Source organism: Trichomycterus rosablanca, chromosome 11, assembly GCF_030014385.1.
Source record: "Trichomycterus rosablanca isolate fTriRos1 chromosome 11, fTriRos1.hap1, whole genome shotgun sequence".
NCBI classification, from domain to species: Eukaryota; Metazoa; Chordata; class Actinopteri; order Siluriformes; family Trichomycteridae; genus Trichomycterus; species Trichomycterus rosablanca.
In genome coordinates, this window is record NC_085998.1 from 14,627,989 (window position 1) to 14,647,923 (window position 19,935).

At 39.8% G+C, this 19,935-nt stretch overlaps 1 protein-coding gene across 3 annotated transcripts in view; it reads left to right on the forward strand.

Annotated features, from left to right (window-relative positions):
* lrch3 (leucine-rich repeats and calponin homology (CH) domain containing 3) overlaps positions 1 to 19,935 on the forward strand; it is a 51,487-nt gene that overhangs the window by 24,902 nt on the left and 6,650 nt on the right. The window contains exons 3-20 of one of the 3 annotated variants that reach the window (XM_063005194.1): positions 159 to 285; positions 2,045 to 2,150; positions 3,350 to 3,486; positions 4,729 to 4,838; positions 5,750 to 5,843; positions 5,933 to 6,053; positions 6,238 to 6,380; positions 6,477 to 6,553; positions 7,576 to 7,624; positions 7,724 to 7,846; positions 7,987 to 8,034; positions 8,776 to 8,829; positions 11,883 to 11,916; positions 12,026 to 12,139; positions 12,885 to 12,991; positions 13,623 to 13,760; positions 13,844 to 13,921; positions 14,205 to 14,399. In XM_063005194.1, the coding sequence (XP_062861264.1) occupies positions 159 to 285; positions 2,045 to 2,150; positions 3,350 to 3,486; positions 4,729 to 4,838; positions 5,750 to 5,843; positions 5,933 to 6,053; positions 6,238 to 6,380; positions 6,477 to 6,553; positions 7,576 to 7,624; positions 7,724 to 7,846; positions 7,987 to 8,034; positions 8,776 to 8,829; positions 11,883 to 11,916; positions 12,026 to 12,139; positions 12,885 to 12,991; positions 13,623 to 13,760; positions 13,844 to 13,921; positions 14,205 to 14,399 (1,855 nt within the window). Of the gene's footprint in view, positions 1 to 158; positions 286 to 2,044; positions 2,151 to 3,349; positions 3,487 to 4,728; positions 4,839 to 5,749; positions 5,844 to 5,932; positions 6,054 to 6,237; positions 6,381 to 6,476; positions 6,554 to 7,575; positions 7,625 to 7,723; positions 7,847 to 7,986; positions 8,035 to 8,775; positions 8,830 to 11,882; positions 11,917 to 12,025; positions 12,140 to 12,884; positions 12,992 to 13,622; positions 13,761 to 13,843; positions 13,922 to 14,204; positions 14,400 to 19,935 lie in introns of those variants that run through there. The other 2 variants (XM_063005195.1, XM_063005196.1) reach the window with 2 other exon arrangements.

The following is a 19,935-nucleotide window of genomic DNA, read 5'->3' on the forward strand; positions in this document are numbered from 1 at the left end:
TCAGAATGAGGGTGGTGCAAACGAGATGTAATAGTGGAATTGGACATGACTAAATTGGGAGACCAGATAAAAGAAATAAGTTACTGTTCAACTTTTATGTAGGCAGCTCTTTTATTATAATAATAATAGTTCATCCTCTGCTTGTTGTGTCTCCACAGTCGGAATCAGCTGTCCACTCTGCCTGCTCATCTGTGCAGCTTGCCTCTGAAAGTGCTGATCGCCTGCAACAACAAACTAGTATCTCTTCCCGAGGAGCTCGGCCAGCTCAGACAGCTGACTGAACTGGTGCGTATCAGTCTGAGGACGTTAAACCGTGGTAGCTTGGTAGCATCGTCATTCAGTGTTTGCCCAACACACATTACATTTAGGCAGTGACACACGGTTAACACACACATTTCTGTGATATACCCATTTTAGTCAAACATATATTAACTGAATGTTCTAAATATTTACAGCAATACCAAAGACTATGAGAAAATATCTTAAATCAAGCCGAAATGAAAGCAGTTCTCAAGTTTTTGGAAAAAATTTGTCTAAAAGAGCGTATCTAAATACTATAAACTGAAATATGAGAATTACCTACCTTTCCTGCCATGAATATAACCACTGTGTAAACACGGCTCAAAACACAAAAAATAAAATAAAGGTTTGGGAAGTGCACCAAGTACATGACGTGTATATTCAGAACCATTTTATTTTAGTAAATCAAATTTTGTTTACTTCAGCCCAGTTGGTAAGCGTGTTTTGACTTAAATCTGGCAGTGCTAATTGGGGGAAGGCTGGAGCCAGCAGAAAATTAGCAGCACCACAACTGATCCTGATGTCATTTTTGTTGAATTGATTAGTGTTAGAAAGTAACTTAAGATGGGATTGAATGAAAGAGATGAAAGAGACACCGCAGTGATCTTTTCCAAGTTGGTCATGTTGGTATAGTCTGCCAGCTAAACTCTGATTTCTGATGATTTTTGCAGTCACTGAGGTTATGCCTTACATAAATACACCCATAACATAACCTTGCAGTAGATACATGTGTCAGAAATGTGGAAATAGTGACACAAACAGTACTGACACAACAGAAACGACATGTCGAGACCTGATACAGTTTTCCCAACAAATATTGTCAAACTAGCTCTCTGAGGTGGAGCAGCTGTCTGTTACGCAAGGTCAGTACTACTGAGATCTGGGTTTGAACGCCAGTGGTTGCCAATGTCTGTGTGGGTATGGCCGAAACCCTGCAATAGATTGGCACGGTATTTTTGCCCTTCATCCAGTAATGAAATAAAAAAATTACTATTGTGCCCAGGTGGCAACGGGATATCCAGCTAGCAAACCAGCTCTGGGAGTCTGAATTCCCGCGTTCAAATCTCAGCTCTGCTACCGGTCGGTGGGGCGCCCTCTAGCGGGCACAATTGGCAGTGCCTGCACCAGACAAAATTGGCCATCAGGCTGCCGAGTGGGGAAAGACCGAACTAATAAGTGGGCAGGGTCTTCAAACGCTGTACAAAGATCCTGGTTAAATGCCATTCATAAGTGTTTATTAAGTTGAGTTTTGATGTGATGTAATGTTTCGAGAGAGGAAAAAAAATTCACTACATTTGAAATTCACTACATTTGAAATTCACTACATTTGAATCTGCCAATGATGCTGCAGACTTTCTTAAGCAGTTGACCAAAATTTGGAAGGCAGGTTGATAAAATTTTTTCAAGCACCATAGGGATTTAAAGAACGATAAGACAAGTGCAGTGCATTGGCAAACTTTATTTCTAAAAAATTAATGTCTTAGATGTAGCAGAACTGATTCATGCTGTTTTTATGCATACAGTTATTTTTAGGAGCAATTCATAAGCGCTGTGCATTTTCCTTATTATTGTCATTTTTAAAAATGAGTTTCCACTAATCCATTTTAACAGCAGATGTGTGGGATATGTGTGTTAAGAAACTGTTTTGGAACAATTCTCAGACAGTTCTGAGTGAGCTTGTTCCAGCTGTCCAGCATGTAATGTCTATTCTATTCTTTTCATATTTGGTGTCATTTTTTTTTAGGATGTGAGCTGTAATGAAATCCAGACTCTTCCTGCTCAGGTCGGCCAGCTTGAAGCTCTGCGTGACCTAAACATTCGACGAAACCACCTGGCTCGCTTGCCTCCTGGTGAGAGCCTGCATGTCACACATAACTGACCCACTTCGAGCGTTATCATTAGAGATGCATGAGTACCGACACTGGTATCGGGTATTTGCCCGATACCGTGCTCATTAACTTGTACTCACACTCGCAAACGAGTCTCCGATACTAAACATCTGATACCGTGTGCCTAGTGCACGTTGCTGCGTTATGCCTAGGTCACACTACACGATTTTTGCCCAGATTTTTGCTCGCCGACTGGTCGGCGCTAGATTTGCCGGCTCGGGAGCAACTCGGCGTTCGCTCGGCGATCAAAACTCGGCTCTCGATCGCTAAGTGCGAACTATCCAACAACTTGATCCGACCGGCTCACCGAGCGCTCGAGTTTTCTAGCACGTCAGATATCTGATCTCAGATGTGCGACTGGCAGTGAGTGACATGTCAAACAGCCAATGAGAACGCAGGATACGGTGTGAGGGGAAACGCAGGAGAGGAGTGTAAACAGGTGGGACAGGGGGATAATATAGTTTATATCAGAATACACCGGCACACACACACGTTTTACAGTATTTCTGACCTGATCGTTCTCTACAAACATAACAACAAAACACCAACATTGCAAAAATATTTATTAACCTCCAACTCACTACAGAACAATCCATGCTATTCGTGTTGCCAAATCCACTCCGATTCATTTATTTTTCCTCCTTGATTTCGTCACGTCAGCGCACAAACACTTTGATCACTCACTACTTGTTTACGTGCATTTTTGGACGTGGTATCATTAAACTTCTCGTCACTTCTCACGTGTGTTTTTGTTTTAAAAAAAACGATATTCTAAATAGGTATTGGTATCGGTATCGGCAAGTACAAAAATACATGTACTTGTACTCGGTTGGGAAAAAATGGTATTGATGCATCCCTAGTTATCATAGCCTAGAGTTAGAAGTAAGATATTTGGAAACATTACATTTGTGCACACATGTGCATAACAGCTCAGTTTCTGTATATACCTAAATAAAAAAAAACGTGCATGACTGTTTTTATGTATATTTCTTGTATTAATTTTATGCAGATGTCCCTGTTCTCAGATCACATGAGCAAAGTACATTTTAATTACTTGTCTGTCTGTGCTAGATTTACTGTAGCTGTCATGACTATAGCTAACTGTCATAAAGCTTTCATGAAGTATTTGTTGAACTGTTATGCAATTGTTGTTGTTGTAGAATTGGCTGAGCTGCCTCTGGTAAGATTGGATTTCTCGTGCAATAAAGTGACTTCCATACCAGTATGTTACCGCAATCTCCGGCATCTCCAAAGCATTGTGCTGGACAACAATCCCCTTCAGAACCCACCAGCACAGGTGTGTCCCTAACTCGCACATGCACACACCCAAAGCTGGATTCAGGCTGTGCATTTAATGCATCTTATTTAAGTGGTGTTAAAGTAATCTACATCAAGGCATCTTTTACATAGGCTTAGAGGCAACTGTGCAAGAAACAAGGTCCTGTTTCATAACTGGCTTCTCGTGTGGTTTGTTGCTGATTATGTGGACAGGAAAAGACCGCAGTCAGGGGCTTTTTTCAAACACATGGCAATGTTGCAATGGATTGCTAGACTGGGGACAGTGACACGTGGTTCAGCAACTTTTAATTTATGACCGACCTGTTTTTGGTAGAGACATTTGACCATCCACATAATTTTTTCTTTCTAGCCATGGCATAGAGACCACTGTTCTATGTACTTTATGTTTGTTTATTAGGATTTTAACATTATGTTTTACACTTTTCGTTACATTCATGACAGAAACGGTAGTTACTCATTAAACAAGGTTTATCAATTCACAAGGTTATATCAAACACAGTCTTGGACAATTTAGTGTCTCTAATTCATCTCACTTGCATGTCTTTGGACTGTGGGAGGAAACCGGAGCACCCGGAGGAAACCCACGTGGACACGGGGAGAACATGCAAACTCCACACAAAAAGGACTCGGACCGTACCACCTGGGGATCAAACCCAGGACCTTCTTGCTGTGAGGCGACAGTGCCGCCAAGTACTTCATGTAGCCTACTGGGTAGAGCTTTGGGCTATCAGTCAGAAGGTCATGGGAATCCTGGCTCTGCTGTCCAGCCACTGTTGGGCCCTTGAGCAAGGCTCTCGGCTCCAGGAGATCCACACGATGGCCGACCCTGCACTTTGACTCCAGCTTCATCTGACAAATAAAGGCATTCCATACTAGCTCTATTAAATGCACATAATTAATTATCAGCCATGCTTAATTGTAATGATTAACAAAGAACGAGGTATTTTTGAGCCAACAGATACACAAATAAGTGTTAAACATGGCATTAGAATTCAAATAACTAAATAATAAATAAATGACCCAGCAGAATGTCATATTAACAATTATATTTTTATTAATGTTATTTAATTTAATGTAAATGTATTTATTTATTATTGCTCTAATTTTATTGTCTTGTAAAAAATAAACAGTAGCAGTAATTTTGTGTCTGTAAATATTGGATCATTAAAAGTATAGATGGTTTTTGGAACTGATGTTAGACTTTGAAAAAGAACTTTCTTTTGTTTGTCTCTGTTTCTAGATCTGCATCAAGGGGAAGATCCATATATTTAAGTACCTGAACATAGAGGCATGTAAAATAGCACCAGAACTATCAGACTATGACAGAAGGCCACTGGGCTTTGGTTCTTGGTAAGAATCATACGCTTAATAAAACAAACTTTTAACTGCAGTGTTTATTATTAATGATGCTGCTTTATGTTTATTATGTTATTATGTGTCCTGTTTTTCCCTCTATAATTTTTGATCTGGAGCGTTGATGCCAATACCAGCACTAACTTTATGGCTTAATATTGGCCTGTAATGAATCCATTTTGCTCAATTTAGTTGTTCTGTATTCCAAATAGATCTGGGCTATATGACCTAAATGTAGTTACTGTAACTGTCTTATTGCTACATTTAAAGTACAACATAGAATTTTTAGAAGTTAGTAAGGAATATCCTTTTAAACATTGATGATAAATAAAATCATCATCTTAATCAACTGCATTATTCTGGTCATGATTGTCGCAGGACTGGTTTCCTGGGAAAGCACTGGGTACTAGGCAAAATCTATGGCCGGTAATCTATTGCAGGTCTTCGACCAGACCCCCCTCAGGCATAGCTTATCATATCTGTGTGGATGCCCAACCGACTGATAGCACCGCTGAGATTTGAACCTGGATCTCAGTGGTGGGGGGTTTGCGTAATAGGGCGATGCACCACTCAAGTATCAGTCTACTGGTTGTTTTACTGGTTTTAACACTGACCACTAGGGGCTGGATAGTTCTCATTGTCTCATTACGTAAGGGGTGTAACAGGATGCATGTTCACTTTGAAAAGCTTGTGTGGTAACATTAGAAAAGCTCTTACACTACACTGTTATACCTTCACCTTCTCCTAAAAGCACAATTCTTCACTTTGTCTGACTTTCTAGTGAGGATGGGTCAAATTAAAACACAGTAACACCCACTCCTAGTAACACCCAGAAGTTGTGATAATGCCTACTAAGGAGCTCAAAAGACACTGTATTACCTGGTCTGAACTCAGTTTGTATGTTTCAGTGTTGAGGAGCTTTATCCTGGCCGGCCGTATGGAGCTCTGGACTCCGGGTTTAACAGTGTGGACAGTGGCGACAAGAGGTGGTCAGGCAACGAAGTGAGTTCTTTTTATATTAAAACACTATTAAATGCTGTATAAGTAGTATTCTCTTTTCCTTATAGTTATTTACTTTACTCTGTTAACAGCCATCTGATGAGTTATCAGACCTCCCAGTAAGAGTGGCCGAATTAACCAAGGAGCAAAGACAAAGAAAGGAGAGGGAGCGGGATGAGCACAAACCAGGTTCCCTACTGGCAAATGGAATATGTAAGTAAAATAATATTTAGATTTTTTTTTAAACATTACATGCATTTCTAAATAAATTTAGCGTAAAACACAGAATTCTGCCGTGAATGTTATAGATATGACAACGTGGCGTTACAAAAACAAACAAGCAATCATGCATTTCCCTGGTCTAACATCCCTAATATCTCTTTTTTTAACCCTGTAGTGGAGGCAGAGCTTGACCAGATAGACTTTATTGACAGCTGTACAGGAGAGGAAGATGAAGAAGATGGGCGAAGTCGAGGACAGGAACCAGTCAGCCTCAGCTCCCAGTTTATGGCCTACATCGAAAAAAGAATTACAAGAGAGGTGTGTTGTAACATACAGTGTTTACATGGTAATTGTTTACTATCTAATTATTCAATATTTACTATTAGTAATTAATATCATTTGCTGTGGTTGTAGGGTTCACCAATCAAAGCAGGTTCATCCAGAGATGCAAGAACAGACGAATCAAGAAGAATTGGCTCTTTACACAACCGGTAAACACACACACAGGAACAGGATAAATAAGTAATAAATAAGTAAATAAATACAGTATATCTACTTTACTTATGCATGCATGTAGCATTGGCCAGCATTTATTGTTTGGCCTCTAGAGCACATACAAAAAGTATAAATAAATATACAGTAGGTCTTTTTGTAATTTAGTTACCATATAGAAGCACTTTGTAGTTCTACAATTACTGACTGTAGTCCATCTGTTTCTCTACATACTTTTTAGCCTGCTTTCACCCTGTTTTTAAATGGTCAAGACCCCCACAGTGCCACCACAGAGCAGGTATTATTTGGGAGGTGGATGATTCTCAGCACTGCAGTGACACTGACATGGTGGTGGTGTGTTAGTGTGTGTTGTGCTGGTATGAGTGGATCAGACACAACAGTGCTGATGGAGTTATTAAACACCTCACTGTCACTGCTGGACTGAGAATAGTCCTCCAATCAAAAATATCCAGCCAACAGTGCCCCGTGGGCAGCATCCTGTGACCACTGATGAAGGTCTAGAAGATGACCAACTCAAACAGCAGCAATAGATGAGCGATCGTCTCTGACTTTACATCTACAAGGTGGACCAACTAGGTAGGAGTGTCTAATAGAGTGGACAGTGAGTGGACAATGTTTTTAAAAACTCCAGCAGCACGGCTGTGTCTGATCCACTCATACCAGCACAACACACACTAACACACCACCACCATGTCATTGTCACTGCAGTGCTGAGAATGATCCACCAATAATTCCTTCTCTGTGGGGGTCCTGATCATTAAAGAACAGCATGAAAGCTGGCTAAAACAAGTATGTAGAGAAACAGATGGACTACAGTCAGTAATTGTAGAACTACAAAGTGCTTCTGTATGGTAAGTGGAGCTGATAAAATGGACAGTGAGTGTAGAAACAAGGAGGTGGTTGATCAGTGTATATGTATACGCACACTGCATGGTGTTTTATGGTTAACTTTAAATTAATGTAATGTGTGATTGATTTCTAATATTCTTGTTTTTAACAGAAGTGCAGCAGATCCAGGCAACACGCTGACATCTCCTACTCATAGCCAGGTACACTTTTCTTTGTGTTGTTTCCTTGTATCCCTCTCTGTATCGTTTCTCATTCTTTAGTATTTATCCATGCATGTAACATCCTGCTGTCTCTGTTAGCGATTATCGGGCGCTGGGGTGGAGCGCATGCGACGTGAGGCGCAGCTTGCTGCCCAGCGGTACGAAGAGGAGAGACAGAGAGCAAGAGTCACACAAAAAGATCCTGTCAGGAGTTACGTGAAGGTACAGACATCTTCGTCTCACACAGGCACATTTATTGGCACAGTATTGTTTAGTGTAATGTTTGTGTATTGTTAGTTGAAGGGTAGCTGTAAAGTTTACATCTGTCAGTCACATCTCATGTTTTGTGTTTAACTTTACAGCAGAAATCAACGCAGAGTCCCAGTAAGCACAGTCCCACAGATAGTGAGGTGAGCTGCTTTTACTCTTTATTTCACACTTCTCTGATGTGCAAGAGAGCCTGAGCAGTAAGACAAGAACAATAGAGTGGGAAAACAACATTATTTTTTGAATAGCTGATCCGCTGCTTGTGCTTTTTTGTACACTATAGAATTATTGGACTGATTTTAATGCTTATTTCAGGCATTTTCTCAAATGTCAATGTTCCTTTTACTGGTTCTGGGTTGTTAGTTTACATTTGCAGCATTTAGCAGAGACTTTTATTGACAATTTTGACTTTCAAATACAGTTTGAGCAATAAAGAGTTAAGAGTCTTAGTCAGGAACCCAACAGTGACACTGTTGCACTGTGGCAGTGGTCGGGCTTGAAATGACGACTTTCTATTTACTAGTCCAGCACCTCAAACAATGAGTTACCTCTGCCACATTATGGGAACTTCCCAAGCAAACTTCCCATGATTGTTCAGACAGCTGGGGCGGCACAGTGCCTCAGTGGGTAGCACTGTCGCCTCACAGCAAGAATGTCCTGGGTCCTTCCCAGGTGGAGCGGTCTGGGTCCTTTCTGCGTGGAGTTTGCATGTTCTCCCCGTGTCTGAGAAGCCTTCTCAGAAGAGTGACTGTCGCATATAGGTCACTCTATTTTAATACCATTTGATTTTATAGCAATGTAAACTGATGGTGTATTTATTGCCATATTGTCCACTTGCTGTCTGGGTCTGTGTGTCTTAGCCTTGTTTTCCCTCTCCTTATCAGAACCTGTACCCATCTAGACGTTCTACTCATACAGATGACTCCGCCCTGTTTATGGTAAGAGCCTGTCAGAATAAAATGAGCTCTTCTGTTTAGTCAGTCAGTCTTAATTGCCATTGCCATAATTGCTCACAATTTCTCAAAACAAAACTAAGTTGTGGTCAATTGGGGTCAATACAGCTCCTGTATGACACTTCATACAGCTCTTGCAATATGAAGTGTCATGACAGCTTATTAACATTAGTTTACATGCTCAGTAAGCAGGACATTGTTAAAACAAAGGGTTCAGGTGAAGTGTTAACCACTTGTTAGACAAAGTTCTCTTGCTTTGATGAAGTATTAGTTTTTAAGCAGGCGTCAGTGTAGGCTGAATAGTTCTGCTTTATATATTGACTTAAAATAGTATCTTCCTTTTTCCATTACAAATTCGAACCTACCTATTGAAACCACACAGAAGTTCAGATGCAGCAGGATGGGTTTTGTGTTAAATTAATTGTCACAGTGCAGAAGCGGCATCTCCATTTAAATCAGACTTGGGACCCAGTCACACCACAAACATTAAGTTCACATTGCTTTGCAAAGCAGGCGAGGTCATGCTCTGACTGGGTAATATCAACTGGAAATGATGGCAGTTATGTGTTTGTTTTCTACAATTACTACCAGCATGTTGTTTTCGGCCTGCTAGGCATCTACACAGACACTAATGGCACTGTCTGAGGGTGGTGGTGTTAAGCTCTGCAATGGATTGGCACCCTGTTCAGGGTATTTATACCTTGCACTCCTCATGTTTCAAGTTTTTTTTTTTTTTTTTTTTGAGTCGGACCCACAGAATAAAGTGACCTTGACCAGGATAAATAATTATGTAATAATTAAGACAGGCCTGCCACAGATATTAACCATTACCGGTGACTATAATCTAATAAATATTTAAGTTTTGAGTGTAAATGGGCTTAAGTGATTGAGATTCTTGACGGGTGCAGAAAAGCGGTTTTCTCTACTAACACTTCTTGTGCCAACCTTCTATAATAAATCTGCGATTTTCTTTAAATTAAAAGCTTTTCTTCCGCTTTTCTGTCTTTTCTGTCCCTGTCCCTTTTTTCCCCAAATTTCTCCGTTACTCTGTTTCATATTGGGCCTGCTTCTGCTGCTCTGTCAGAGTGAGTTCGAGCCCTTATTGTCATTTGAAATAGACATAGACACCAACACTATAAAGAAGAGGCCAGGCCCTCACAAACAGGTGAACTATATGATTGGTCACACACACACACACATTTCTTGTATGATTTTTATGCAAATGAGCTATTTTACACTTACTTTATTAATCGCACCAGCTCCAAAGAGTGCAGCTGTTTGTCTAACATCTATTAATCGTGGATGCTTAATGTCTGTATAATGACATGTTGTAGGTGGTGCTCACTTTGGGCATCTATGTCTAGACATGCTCAGTTTTCCCTTGTTTAATATAAACCAGTGTCCTAGTTTTGTTTTTTGTTATGTTTGGGTTACTTTTGTTTTTAAATAATTACAATTTAGTGTTACAACATTTTTATTTGCATTTTGTAGAATTACCTCCAGTACAGAAATTTTTGAAACATTATGGTTAATTTGCAAAATTCATTTTAAACTAACTGACAACTATAGCTAATTCAAACCCTGGATCTCAGCACCACCTGAGCTCCAAACTAGAATGAATGATCACTTTACTTGCTGTTGGTAAGAGTCGACATGGTGGATCATTCATCCGCATATTTGATTTGGCACAGATTTTAAACCAGATGCCCTTCTTGACACAAACCTTTTATTTATGATTTATTTAGTAATAAGTGTAAACTCCCCACATGTCTAAAACACAAGTGTAGCTCCTAGTATAAGCTGCGATTGCCCTAAACATGATGCATTAACCTTGCATTCTTTCATTACTACTCTGTTATTTCTGTTTATATTCTGTAAACTAACATTTTTCCCCTTTTGCCTTTGATCTCTTTACCTGTAATGTTTTCCTCCTATCTCTCATCACTTCCGCCTCTTCTACTCATCGGCAGTCTGTCTCTGATACACCAGTGGATGGGTGTGTGTCCCAGTCTATAGACACAGCTCTCTCCTGTTCACTGCAGGTACACCACTCCACCTATCCCTGCTCGTTTCTCAAAATGAAGAATCAAGCAAGACACATCTAATGATTGCCACCCATGTTTGGGTCACTTTTTACCAGTAGATGTTTTATTAACCAAGACCATATCTTAGAAATGTCTAGCGATACCCAATATGTACTCTTATGCTAGTGAATTAAAGGACACACATGGACTTTCACTTCGAGATTCCCTTTGGGTTAAATAAAACTATCTAGCTATCCATCCATCCATCCATCCATCCATCTATCCATCTATAGTAGCTTAAATTTGCATTTATTTATGTTTCGATCATTACATACCAGATCCATTCAGTTCGATCTGGCAGTGTGTTCCATTTATCAAATGTATATTCATCAGTACCGCTGTCAGCATAGTCGTCTGCATATTCTGTTTAATTTAGATTAACTTCAATTGTGAACTCAACAAGGCAACCAGTTTCTGGAGGGAACAGTGCATGGTGTACATTGTACAGTTCTTATGGACAGCTAGCAGTTGGTTTCTAACCATGTATTAATTTGTTCATTTATTTTCTTATTCTATTACCAAATGTAAAAAATACATTGTCTAGCACCGTATGTCAGAATGCCCTTATTGTCTGCCTACTCAATGTTTCCCAGGCATTGTAACTGATTATAATAAGATTACAATCTTTACATAAAGAGCTGCACACACTGTACACTGGTTGGAGAGGTCGTGTGCTAGCCTGCGATCCATTCTCAGTGGAGGTGGCATGCTTGACACACATGCAATGGGAAACTGGAAATTATTCTATCAATAGAAAAGGGAAGATGAAGCAGGGAAATCAACAAAATGTGTAATTTAGCCTGTGGTGCCCAAACCTGAAGCTTCATGTTTGTAAATCAGTTTACTTGTGTTTTACTCAACTATTTTATTTACTAAATACTCACCATACAGACTAGTATTGACTTCAAGTATTGACCATGCATTCTTTTTTTCTCCATTTTTGTAAAACTGCAGCAAGGGGAAGATCGTTCCTCACTTTCACCAGCAAGTAAGTTTAATAAGTTATCATTTTATAAATATTAACACAATTTTCACCAGCATTTCACTTATCAAGACACCACAATCACCCCTGACCCTATTTTATGTAATCCACACAGCCCGGCAGTCTCCCTCTCATTCCACCTCTTTTGGCTCACCTTCAAGCCAAGGATCCAGTCCTCGTCCCGACAGCTTTCTCTTCCGCCTCAGTCAAAGAGAAGAGAAGAAACGAGGTACACTTCTTGGACTGTTGACTGAAGTGTTTACTGTGAAAGCACTTCTTTAAGTCACTTTTGATAATAGGGTCGCTAATTGCCACTAAATTGAAATCTAACATTTAAAATGTAGTACATATGCCTGCATACAGTTTAGAGTTTAGTTAAGAGTTTGCAGGCACTTGGGTGAGGCAGAGGTCTAACCCACTAGCCCACCACTGTCAAGATCTGGTTATGTCTGAGGGTGACCAGCTCAAAGGGATTCCTCATTGCTGCTGCAATCTCAGCCCTCATTGGCTGGTGGAAGGTGCCTGCACAGAGATGGGGAATAATAGAGAGCAGTGTGTAATGCTGTATACGATACTGATCAGTGTATGAACCAGCATCGTGCAGGTGAAAAGAAGTGGTTGGCAGCAGTAGATTGGGTAACTGGTTAATTGGGAAATGCATGAGTGATTTTTTTTAGTTTTTTTCTTCGTGTCACAGTTTACTGTCATTTTTAACAAGCATTCAGAACTGTAGCTGGGTTTCATTCCTTCTGGTAATTAGGGGTAAAGTTAATGAGTGAAGGCTAATTTTCATAGCACTTCATACAGTATATCTTATTTCATTTTAACCTTGTGTGATGGTTGTGTATTGGTAACTCCTGTGTAATAAAAGAAGACCTGGGTAGTGGGTAGAAATTGTTACTGGACTCAAATTATTTTTCGAATAACCAGGCATGTACTGTATATGTTACCACATTTTTTTATTATGTATGTAGAAGCAACACAGGCAAAGAAGCTCGAGTCTGAAAACGCAACCCCTACATCATCACCAGCTCAAGCTCCCGCAGGAGAGGAAACAGAACTGGTGGAACAGCTCAGAAAGGTTCGTCTGCTTTACTATTTACACCTTTTTTACCACTTTCTAACAGGTTGGAGCTCACAGCATACCCAACACAGTGTCATTTTCCTCATTAGAATCTGTAAAAAAAAAAAAAAAAAAAGACAAAACCTCACCATTCCAGCAACACCACAGGCACTGAAAATCCTTACTAGTGATGAGCTCCCTTCCAACAGTCATGTTTGGCTAAAGCAGAAAAAAATTTGGGCGGCACGGTGGCGAAGTGGGCAGCACTGTCGCCTCACAGCAAGTAGGTCCTGGATTTTATTCCCAGGTGGAGCGGTCCAGGTCTTTCCTGTGTGGAGTTTGCATGTTCTCCCTGTGTCTGTGTGGGTTTCCTTCGGGAGCTCTAGTTTCCTCCCACAGTCCAAAGACATACAAGTGTGGTGAATTGGAGAGACAAAATTGTCCATGACTGTGTTGGACATTTAAACTTGAACTGATAAATCTCGTGTAACCAGTAACAACCTGTCCTGTCATAAATGTAACCAAAGTGTGTAAAACATGACTTTACTTCTTATTTATATTTATTTATTAGGATAATGTTGGAGTGAGTTTAAGGATTTTAAGAGATCATGTGTACAAAACCCTACCATTCACGTTTTTATGATTGTAGAGCATCGAGTCTCGGCTGAAACTGACATTGCCTGCTGATCTGGGGGCAGCGCTGACGGACGGGGTGGTGTTATGTCATCTGGCCAATCATGTACGGCCTCGCTCAGTACCAAGCATCCACGTGCCCTCACCTGCAGTGGTAAGAGACTGTGTCCATGTGTGTGTAAACTGATGTAGTGTTGTGTACAGGTTTATTCACAATGGTACTTTTTGGCTGTTTAGCCCAAACTGACGATGGCTAAATGTCGACGGAATGTGGAGAACTTTTTGGAGGCATGTCGCAAAATTGGTGTTCCACAGGTAAGCTGAAACCCTGTTTCTGATCAAATAAATGATCAATATTTATGTAACATGTTTATTATCAAACAATGATTTCTAATATCAGTTAACAGTTTCTGTAACCGTGATACCCCTTTGCATAGTTAAAATCACTAACCTTCTCTTTCTCTCTCCCCTTATCCCCTTTCTTAATCCATGTGCATTTTTCATTTATCACCTCTTATTTTCTATTTTTATGTCTTTATTTGCTGTTTTCCTTACTGTCTGACCTTTTGTGTGTGTGTGTGTTGGTGCTCTGCTGAAGGGAAGCCTTTGTTCAGTTGCAGAGGTGTTAGAGGGCAAAGCACTGTGTTTATACAGACTGATTGATGCTTTGCTCTCTCTCGCACCTCCCATGAGGCCCTCACCTCCGTCCCACCTGGCCGGCTTTGCTTTGTTCTACCTGTCTTTTATGTCGCTGCTCTGCGCTCTTTATTGCCACCTGGTGCCCTGTCTTTAAAATGTAAAAAAAAAAAAAAAAAAACACTATGTGGACAAAAGTATTGGGACACCTTCTGATTTTTGAATTCATGCGTTTGAGCCACGACAGTTACTTATGTGTAATGAATCAATTCCAGCTTTGCAGTAGCAGTTTAGGGAAGGCCCTTTCCTTTTCCAGCATGCACAAAGCAAGCTCTATAAAAACATGAAGAAAAGCTTGGTTTAAAGAGCACCCCAGCCCCACTGAACAGCTTTGGAATGAACTGGAACACTAATTAAGGCTTTCTTGACCAACATCAGTGCACAGCCATACAAATGCTTTTTGACTGAATGGGCACAAATTCTCATAGTCATAATTTACTTTGTAAGAAGGCTTCTCAGAATAGAGCTGCCTCTATTTTGATTCCATTTGTTTTTTAAATGAGATGTCCAACCAGCTTGTGGTCAGGTGTCCAAATACTTCTGGCCATATAGTGTATTAGGCTGCTATTTACTTCTGCATGGCACGGACTGTGCTGCTGTGTGACGGCTACGTATATGTTTACCACATAGGAAATATGAGCGTACCGTCTATGCCAACTTTGTCTTTTTTGTTAAATATTTGTATGGATTGAAAGGGTCAGTCGATTCATATTTTTTCACCTGCATTAATAACCTTGTTATCATACTGAAAAAATGGGCTCAGCAGTGAATTTCTGGAGGCCATAACTAAACTGTTAGCATGGGAAAAAACTAAAGTTCATGTCATGCTGAGGTAATATGAGGTACTCAAAGCACAAGGTTTTTACAATATTTTTACCCAATGTATAAGTTTTATTAGTCAGTGTTGATTAAATCTGTCCGTGCAAGTGATAACAATCAATTTCTGAAGTGGACAGCAAAAAAATCAGTATGCTGGATTCTCAAGACCCTTAAAAGGAAGCATATTGCACCTGTTAAGACTATGACAGTATAAAAACTTAAAATATATCATATAGAATAAGTGCATTAATACAAACTACCCATTGTACAATAATTAGAACGCTATAAAGCCTTTTGTTGAAAGGTCCGATGTACAATTCTTTGCATATTTGTTACACTTAATGATTTGAAACACATTACACAAAAGAAACTTGAGTAAAAACAACACATTTTGTAAAACACCATTTAAGGGACAGTGGTAACCTAGTGGGTAGAGCTTTGGGCTATCAACCGGAAGATTGGCGGTTCAAATCCAGGCTCTGCTATGCAGCCACTGTTGGGTCCTTGAGCAAGGCCCTTAACCCTGTCTGCTTCAGGGGCGTCGTATGATGGCTGACCCTGCGCTCTGACCCCTGCTTCCAAACAAGCTGGGATATGCGAAGACAGAATTTCATTGTACTGTACATCTGTATATGTATATATGACAAATAAAGTAAATCAATTTCATTATGACACATTATGATCCTTTAGCCTAATAACTGGTTAAATTGCCTCAAGCTGCACTAACTGTAGCTAAGAAGAAGACTAGAGGAAAGCCTTTATTTGTCATTCATACAGTACAATGAAAGCTTGTTTGGAAGCTGGGGTCAGAGTGCAGGGTCAGCCATTGTACAGTGCCCCTGGAGCAAACAGGGTTAAAAGCCTTGCTCAAGAACCCAACAGTGGCTACTGAGCAGAGCCTGGATTTGAACCGATTAATAGCCCAAAGCTCCTCTCAGCTTCCACTAGGCTACCACTGTCCCTTATTATTAGTCTGTTATTAGTCTTTTACATCAGTGGTCCCCAACCTTTTTTTCACTACAGACCGGTTTCATATAAGATATAATTTCACAGCCCTGCGGGGGGATTTAAAATAGAATAACTGTAGAATGGAATATCAGTGTGAATTCTGGGCTTTTTTTGCTGCAATGAGACGCTGCTCCCACCTAGTGGTGATTGGGGACAATAACACCCGAAGAGTTTTGGAAATTGAATTGCTCTTGTAGCGATCTCTAATCTTCTTTCTGTGTGGCCCGGTAATAAATGACCCTCAGACCGGTACCGGTCCATGGCCCAGTGGTTGGGGACCACTGTTTTAAATTTTTGTTTTTTTTCTATCTATGAACCCATCCAAAGTTCAATCCATGAACTTGAAAGTTTTGAGAGGCTTTTTTGTCACGTTAAAATCAGGACTGTGACGGTCACTATAAAATGTTCATTCTATTTCTTTTTTCTTTAGCCATTCTGATCTGGACTTGTTGTATTTGGATCATTATCCAGCCACAAAACCCATTTGTGCTTCAGCCTAAAGCTGAACAATTTCACTTTGGTTTTGTGGAGTAATGAACACTGATATGAGCTAAGGCATGCTAAGGCGCCTCCATTTATTGTATTTTGTCACACTCCTGGGAGGCTGCACTACTTTTTCAGATTTTCTTTTATTTGTCAACAGTGGCTTTCACTGTGGTTTAATTAAGCTTCAAAGCGTCAGAAACGCCCCTCTAACCTTTCGGAGACACATACATTTGAACATTTATTCTTCAGATCGTGAAGAAGCATAGTATTTCTGTAGATCTTTAAAGTGGCGTTTCACTTTGATGCTAAGGCTTTGTTGTGTTTGATTAGCTAAATTGGCTTGCTAATTAAATATAATGAATTATAATGAACTTCATGATTGAACTAAAAAGCATTTACTAAGACTGATAGACTAATATGACTGCTGCATATTTTCCTTAAAAAGGAGTGATTGTGCCTTTACAAAATGTGGTGTTGATACTGGCGTTCCTTTTTTGTTGTAAAATGAGTTGTTTAATGATCTAGATTACTTAGTGTAACAAATTTGCAGGAACAGAGTCAATTAGATAGAAGTAGTTACTTTTTAAAGCCACTGTATATGTTTGGTTGGCCATTTGAGCTGTTGCTTACGATAATCTCTATTAGTTAAATAAATTTTTTTTACCTCTAGTTGTAGCCTAGTGGTTAAGGTACTGGACTAGTAATCAGAAGGTTGCTGGTTCAAGTCCCACCACTCAGGTCAGGTTTCTGCTGTTGGACTCTTGAGCAAGGCCCTTAACCCTCAATTGCTCAGACTGTATACTGTCACAGTACTGTAAGTCGCTTTGGATAAAGGCGTCTGCTATATGCAGAAAATGTAAATGTAGTCTGTATTGACACATTTAAACTTGCACTTGTTGATCATACATTTAGATGAAAATGTTAGTCACCAGTTTTAGCCTAGTTTATTACATTTTAGGGCTAGTGAACTCACTTAAGCATCAACTTGACTGTTACATTAGCTTATAAATGTATTTGTTAGTACTTTTGCTAGCTATAATCAAATGGAACCAAGTGAGAAAGCACAACACTGAGAGGAACCCACCGAACAACCTTAAGGATCTTTTGAAGAAAGTTCTCATCTACCAGGCAAATTAAATCACTCAATGGATTAGGAAGGGGAGCAGGATTTAAAAAAGCATTTAGATATTGTAAAGCCCCAATGAACTCATGCACTTTTATATGTGAGTAATTGTAAATGATCAGATAGAGGTTGAGGGTGAACCCTAACCCGAGAGACCTGGGAGATCACCCACCAGGCTGGATGTTACTCTGAAGAACATAAAGAGATTGTGACGTGGAGAAGCACAAAATCTGTCAGCTATGAATGTTTAAACAAAAACAGTAACATCATTTGAGCTAATCATGAATTAAAATGCAGGCAAGGGTGTAAGTAGGGGTAATAACAGTACCAGCAAAGCACAGCAAGCAAAAAAAAAAAAAAAGAGGAATAGGAATGTAAATTGTAACAAAGTAGACATGTTAATATGGATGATTGAAATGTGTGATTAAACCTAGCTTAATAGGAGACAGTACAGGACTACCGTCACGTCCCCAGTATTTCCAATCAACACTAACATTATCCAGTCATTACCAGTAAAGCATTAAACATAAAGTACTTAAAAAAAAGAAAATATATTGTTGGTGGTGGATTATTGATGACTAAAAATGTCAAATCACCAACATAAAAAGCCAGATCAAATGTCATTATAGCATTATCAAATAAACTCTGACTAGGGTTACACTGGTTAGGGAAAAATATATTTCTGGTGGTCTGATAGATGCTCAAGTGGCCTTTTTCTCCCAAAACTTCTTCAGCAAAAACAAATCCTAACCACCAACATCATATTAAACACTTTGACAAAAGATACAGACAATAAAACATCCACTGAAATGTACTATTTGCCAGATTCAGTGTGTTCGGATTTCATTCATTACACTGTTCATAACAGGGCTATCATGACAAGGTGGTTAATTACAATTTAAAGACTGCAAGTGTAAGTTCCGCAAAACAGAGCACTTGAAGGTAAAAACATACCTGGAGTTTGAATGTAAACGTGCTTTCTTGTGTAACCAAAATCCAAGAATTCCTTGTCTGTCATTTTGTGCCTTACTGTATCAGTGCGGTGCTTGTTTTTGTATAGGATAGGTGGGCTCAGTGGGTAGCACTGTCGTCTCACAGTGAGAAAGTCCTGGATTCGATTCCCAGGTGAAGTGGTCCGGGTCCTTTCTGTGTGGAGTTAGCATGTTCTCCCCATGTCTGTGTGGGTTTCCTTCCACAGTCCAAAGACGTGCAAGTGATGTAAATTGGGGACACAAAATTGTCCGTGATAGTGTTTGACATTAATCTTGCACTGATGAATCATGATGGTAAAATCCTAATAAACAAAAAACGAACATGTATACAGTATAGCCCAAACAAATCCACTAATCGGAACTTTTAATCAGCTATAAAAAACTGATGTAACTTCAAATTAAACCATCGTTAGTCAATGTGCAACAGTGTTAGTTTATACATTTAAAATGAACTCAGAGCAGTGCTTCACATCAGTTTCAAAAATGAAAGCTTAATGAAATCTGTGTGACTCGACTGGCTAAAATGATGCCGTCATCAGAATATTGAGTCGGATTTTTGTTCGTTTTTCATGCACTTACTTCCACAACGGAATTTTATTACTTTAATGTGAAATAATTTACTCTTACAGCAGATTATAAGTGGAAGGGAATCACTTTTGATAGCTGATGATTACATGGCACTGGTCCAAACAGAAGCCATTTCAATTGGTTCCTGAAAATTGCTTGTCAAAAATATGAACGTTAGCCCTTCCGGCAGGGCTGGGCGGCCACGTGAACAACGATTGGCCTGTTATTCATATAGGGGTAGGGTACTGAGCTGGATAGGGACTTCTCGTAACTGATGCACTATGACCTCTGCTGGCTGATTGATGGTGCCTGCACAGAGGCGGGGAAACAGTACGGATTAGGGTGTGTGTCTCCGCACACAAGGCTGATTCGCATATATGCACTCGCCTAGTGTGGGTGACAAAATGCATACAGCTGCTGCCCACGTGTCGGAGGGGGCGTGGATTATCTTCATTCTCCTTAAATTAGAGTGTGGGATTTTTTTATCCACAGACTCACTGTATGCGTTTCACACAGCCAATCAGGGCCGGGGAGTATTCTGTCCTTTAATAAATGCCACAAAAGAAATGGAAACTTTGCCTCATAAATAAATGAGCTTTGTTTTTTGTATCGTATTGATGATAAAGCGAATGCTTTTC